General features: G+C 37.0%; 1 protein-coding gene across 2 annotated transcripts; it reads right to left on the reverse strand.

The window, feature by feature from the left end:
- Window positions 1-3,056: 3,056 nt before the first annotated feature.
- On the reverse strand, window positions 3,057-5,475 carry LOC109180145 (dicarboxylate transporter 2.1, chloroplastic-like). 2 transcript variants are annotated; one of them, XM_019329617.1, is made up of 5 exons: window positions 4,795-5,475; window positions 4,310-4,623; window positions 3,527-3,975; window positions 3,288-3,434; window positions 3,057-3,179 (listed from the first exon to the last, which is right to left on the reverse strand). In XM_019329617.1, the coding sequence occupies exons 1-4, from the start codon at window positions 5,398-5,400 to the stop codon at window positions 3,319-3,321; spliced, it is 1,485 nt and encodes a 494-aa protein (XP_019185162.1). In that variant the 5' UTR covers window positions 5,401-5,475; the 3' UTR covers window positions 3,057-3,179; window positions 3,288-3,318. The 2 variants fall into 2 exon arrangements, with proteins under 2 accessions (XP_019185162.1, XP_019185161.1); XM_019329616.1 differs by having other exon boundaries at window positions 3,057-3,434.
- Between the last annotated feature and the right edge of the window lie 288 nt (window positions 5,476-5,763).

Below are 5,763 nucleotides of genomic sequence, written 5' to 3' on the forward strand. Positions count from 1 at the left end.
GTGAGCGCACGTTGCAAGACCGGGGTTCAGTCTCTTTCACTTCTTAGAAAATAGTATTTGCTTAATAATTGTCCGCAAGGGCTTAACTCACTGATTCAGTAGATAGTATTTGATAGAAGAGATCAAGTATCAAATCTCTATAGTCATTGAGGGCAAATTATATTATGCACCGCGTACTTTTTGCAAAAGGGTGCGAAACGGCGGAAATGAACACTGTTAATTTTCATTTAAAAAAAAAAAGACGCGCGGTGCATAATCGATTATTCAGTGTCATTTTGTATACACTGCAGTTTCAGTTGAACACAACTACAGTTTCATTTCGATATAACTATAGTTTCATTCGATATTTATAAACTCAAATATGTGAAAATGTTATTTAATTTTATTTTATATACACTATAGTTTCATTAAAACACAACTACATGATCATTTTGATATAATTACAGCTTCATTGTACAATATATACTCAAATATGTGAAATGTTATTCAGTTTCAGTTTATATACACTGCAGTTTCATTTCACTATAACTACAGTATCATTTTGATATAACTGCAGTGTCAGTTTGGATATACTGTAGTGTCAGTTGGTGTTTAATACACCAAACAAACGAACTCCGTTAACTCTAACGGCGGACCGTTTCTTTAAGAAACGGCGTCGTTTTTGACCGCGGTGCACATGCACCGCGGTTTATAATATAACGACTGGTCATTGAGTCACTGTTGTTGGTTTTAGCACTTTTAGGAAGCCCACGGGGGTCAAACATAACCGAAAGATTGGTGAATTCACCAAAAAATAATGTAGAAAACTAAAGAACAAGGGTGCTAAAAGCTTTTTGATAAAGATGAAAAAGTAGCTTTTTTTTACGATCTTTTTTTCTTACAATGCCTCTCAGGGCCTTATTTATTAAATTTGAGAATCGTCAAAGCCCATTAGTGAAATGGGTGGCCTAAAAATCATTGCCCAATTTGAGAATCGTCACACCAAAATTTATTAAATTATTAGGCAATCAATTTGTAACTAAATTAACCTGTGTTGAGAAACCCGAAAAATGATTTCTGAAAATCATTTTTCGGGTTTTTAGTGTTTGGCAACACTTGAAAAATTCAGTCAACGGAAAACATTTTTCGTTCACTGGGAAAAATGTGTTCATTTCGGCAGAAAATGACTTCCGCCAAAAGTTGGCGGAAGTCATTTTTCACTATTGCTGTTTAATTTTCATTTTTTATTTTTTAAAGGTTTCTGGCAAAACTGGGTTCCGCCAGAAACCATAACTATGGTCCGACGAAAACCAGTTCCGCTAGAAACCATGTTTCAGAAAATGAACCAAGCACACCGAAACAGTTTTCCAATAAAATGCAACCAAACACTGAAAAATAAAAATATTTTCCGAAAAATGACTCATTTTTCAGAAGTCATTTTCCTACTTTCCTAACGGACCCTTAGTCATAGAATAACATCACTTAAATGTTATGTTGTATAGCTTTCCTCCTTAAAGTTATGATCTCTCTTAGTAGATTAATAGAGCATTTGTATTTGATTCATGTAATTTGTTATATTAGACTTGCTCATCAGTTTGTAATATACGTTATTTTTGACATATTTAGCTGAAAAGTTAACTAAAAATTAAAAATTAAAAAGCTACTAATAAGTTAACTGATTGAAATTAAATTGTTAGATAAATTTAATTGTTGAATAACAATAACTTGATAAGTGTAAAAGACAAAAAATAAATAAATATTAAAATTTTGATTAATGAAGAATAGAGAGTGTCATTCTTTATAAGTTATAATAATCAGTTAATATTTAAAAAATAAAAATAAAAAGCCAATAGATTAAAATGCTACTTGAGGTACCGCTTTAAAATAAGCTATTATTTTAAAATTTCATGTTTTATCAATGTTGTAAAAGGTGATAGGCACCCGGGAAGCCCCTAGTGACTGGATAGGTGAGTAATAATAATAAGTAAAACAAAGCAGAATACACATTGCACACCCAAATGAAAAATCCGGTCAAATTGGTTGACTCAAGCATTTGACTGCCTAGTCAGCTGACTAATCCACCGACGACTAATGTTTGCCTAAGGGTAAAATTCTCTCAGCCTAGGAGTGCCTAGCACCTCATCAGAGCCCAGACAGCCGCCTAAATTAATTTTTACAATAATGTGTTTTATCAAATACAGAGCATAATTTATAGTTTATTTATAATTTAAAATAAGCTATAAGCTCTAAAATAATATCAGTATATTGCATATGATTATAGATATGAAGGAAAAAAAAAAAAAAAAAAAACCTAATCCCTTATTTTTATAAATCCACATATAAAGCTGCTTGGAAATTTGGACATGCTCTATTACCAATCGTTATACCCTGCACCACGGCGCACAGTGCACTGTGCGTCCCGCGCATCCCAAAACGACGTCGTTTTGGGAGGCGCAGTAGGAAATTTACATGATTATGTATATTTTTTATACAATTATGTATATTTTTTTATACAATTATGTACATTATTTTTATACAATTATGTACATCCGAATCAAAAAAAATTTATGTACTATGTTAAGAGTTGATGTGTATTATGTTAAAAGTTTATGTTTATTATGTATTATGTTAGATTATGTGTATTATCTTTTAAAAAAGAGTATGTGTATTTTGTTATATAATTATGTACATTCATGTATACAATTATGTGTATTCTAATATAACATTATGTACATTTTTGAACATGAGATTTTATTTTAAGGAAAATTAACTGCCAAACACTGGGTAGCGAAATTTTAAAACAAAAAATAAAAAATAAAATTGAAACGACGTTGTTTTGCATCTGGGCGCACAATGTAACGCGTGCCGTGGTGCAGGATATAAATTGCACGTACCCATTATTTTAAAGGAGGGGGTACAACAACCTCAACTCCTAATCCCTAGACCTTACATTCTCACTTTATGACATGAATGAAAATTGGGAAAAATATATATATAAATGGAGGACTCCTCCCTTTCTCAATCTTAAACAGCCATGAAAGAAATGCAGAAGCATCTGTGTTCCTTCCATGTATCAGTTGGCAGAACAGTGTCCATATGAAAAGCTTTTATTCATCAACTGTCATTGCAACTTTGTAGAGTTTGTTTAATGCCTTATACTGTACTGACAGTCCATTATTTGTGGCCTACTTACATTCTATGATCAATTTTGTGCCATGTCCAAACACAAACATGGATCAGAATCGACAAGAAAATTCGCAAACTGTACGTTTTTCTAGTTAATAATCTGTCACAGAGAATATTGGAACTAACCTCTTTGCTTCTTGGAGTCTTTCAGCCTCAGTAGAGTCCAAGAACCTTCCACCAACCAGCTCCAATTAACACCCACAACGTTATATTAATCACAGCCATTATAATTCCCAACTTGAAGGCATCGCGCAGTTCTACAAAGCCACCTGAGAAATAAAAGCGCCACTAAATCCCAGCCTTAATGATATTATAAAGAATACAAGTTCTTCGCGGTTCTAACATAGAAATGCTACCATACCTCCATAATAAACAGCAGCCTGGCCACTGCTATAGTGAGTCAAAGCGCCATTAAGGTTTGTGTTGTAGGCCAAAGCCAAAGCAGCGATAAAGCCGGGAACTTTGGATGCCAAGTGCATCCCAAGAAACGCGGAGTACAATGCTGCAACGTGAGCCGTCTGTCCCGCAAACAAGTAGTGGATAAAGAAATACGCAGCTTGAAGGATAACGAAGCCCCAGAACGAGCTTATTGAGTGAGACTTGAGGAAACCGGCCACAACATCAGACATCCATTTGATCACTCCAAGAGCAGTTAATTGAGTCGCCATCCCGATTAAAACCCCAAACCAAGTTAAGGTATCCCACGCTGACTTTTCGCTTAAGCAATCATCCCAGTCCAAAACTCCACACAGCATAAGCAAAGTTAAGCCTAGCATCGCTGTCACAACACTTGCTATCCCAATACTATCTCTGCACAAAAACCCAACATTTTATTGTTATCACTATGATACAATAAGAGAATGATAAGCAAAAGTATCTAATCTAATCTAAAAGATTATAAATGACAAACAGAGTACGCTGCTAAGGAAACGAACATGAACACGAAACATAGATTAGTGGATTAGCCTAAATTCGACGAATTGTGTAAGAGCAGATCCATCATAATGGCTCGAAGGTGTTCCACCACAGACATACACACAATAATAATGTTTTATACCAAATTTGACAGTCAGAACTTATCAAGAATCATCAGATAACATGTGCATTAGAAGAAATGACAAATTAAAGGTTGAGATTAGATTACCCAGTTATCCATAGTGCAACCATTATAAGCATAGTTCCAACCATAATCCACTCTTCGAATTTCATACGCCCCATTTCTTTCATTCTCCTTCGAGCCATTTCTGGGGCATCTGGCGTCTTCTTCATTTCAGGAGGGAATATCTTGTATACAATAATCGGAGTTGCTAGAAGAGCAACGAGTGCTGGGAAACAGGAAGCCTTTAGCCAAGTAACCCATCTGCTTGAAATCTTAACACCAAGCCCTTCTGCTAATTTGATGCACAATAGGTTCTGAGCTGCAGCAGTCAGGAAAAGGGCACTTGAGTTACTGGAAGCCTATACCATGCATCAAAAAACGAAATCCATTAATGATAATAAGGGCATTTTTGTTTCTGAGAATTAATGAAAAAAATTGCTACTTTTTTTTCTACACCCGAAGCTAAAGCTACCATTTTATTGAAGATTCATGGATTTGTTCTGAGAAATTGCACACTAATTCTAATTAACCTGCAACTGAGACTGGACGAGATAGGCTCCGAGCTTCCTGGAAGATTGGTCCTTAGGATGACTATCGGCGGTGGAGGCTAACGATTTAATAATGGGCAAGAAAATCCCACCGGCCCGAGCGGTTGTGCTGGGCATAGCAGGAGAAATGATGGCCTCGCTCAAAACCAAGCCGTAAGACAAACCCAGAGTGCTCTTCCCGAGAAACCGGACAAACAGCATGGCAAGCCTATCCCCTAGCCCCGTCTTGATGAACCCCCTGGAGAAGAAGAAGGAGGAGACGATGAGCCAAATGACCTCATTGGTGAAGGCGGAGAAGGCGGCGGAGAAGGTGAGAGTTTTGGTGAGGACAGCGAGGGTGAGGCAAGCGAAAGCCCAACCCCCCACCGGGAGCGGGGTAAGGATGAGGCCGGAGATGGTGGTGAGGAAGAGGGCGAGGAGTTGCCACCCTTTAGTTGGGACACTGTCAGGCTTGGGCACGGCAAAGCGAAAGATGAGTCCTATGGAGATTGATATTGCAAGAGGAATGAGCCTCACGCCTTTCCAGGGAAGAACCGAGAATGTACGGCGGCGAGTGGTGGCGGTGGCAGTTTCTGGAATGATTGGCATCACTACTGCTTGTTCAGATTTGAGATTGAGGGCGGCGCCGTGGCGGGGGAAGATCTGGGCTGGCCAGTGATGATGAGTGTCCTATATGGATTTGGTGGGAAATCAAAAATGAATGGTGGGGTCAAAGCGGGTCCACCCCCGCATAATGGTATAAGCTTATGAAGAAAAATTGCCGCGTACAGAAAAGGAAGGAAAAGAAGAAAGACGGTTACCTTTCTTTTTTTAATGGAATAATGGTCAAATATGTTATTCAAGTATACACGTTACAATTGGATCATCAAATTCAAAAAAATTACAGTTAAATCTTCAAATGATGGCATTCAAAAAAAAAAAAAAAAATCTTCAAATGATGCAATTTAATCT

This window comes from Ipomoea nil, unplaced genomic scaffold, assembly GCF_001879475.1.
Source record: "Ipomoea nil cultivar Tokyo-kokei standard unplaced genomic scaffold, Asagao_1.1 scaffold1026, whole genome shotgun sequence".
Lineage (NCBI taxonomy): Eukaryota > Viridiplantae > Streptophyta > Magnoliopsida > Solanales > Convolvulaceae > Ipomoea > Ipomoea nil.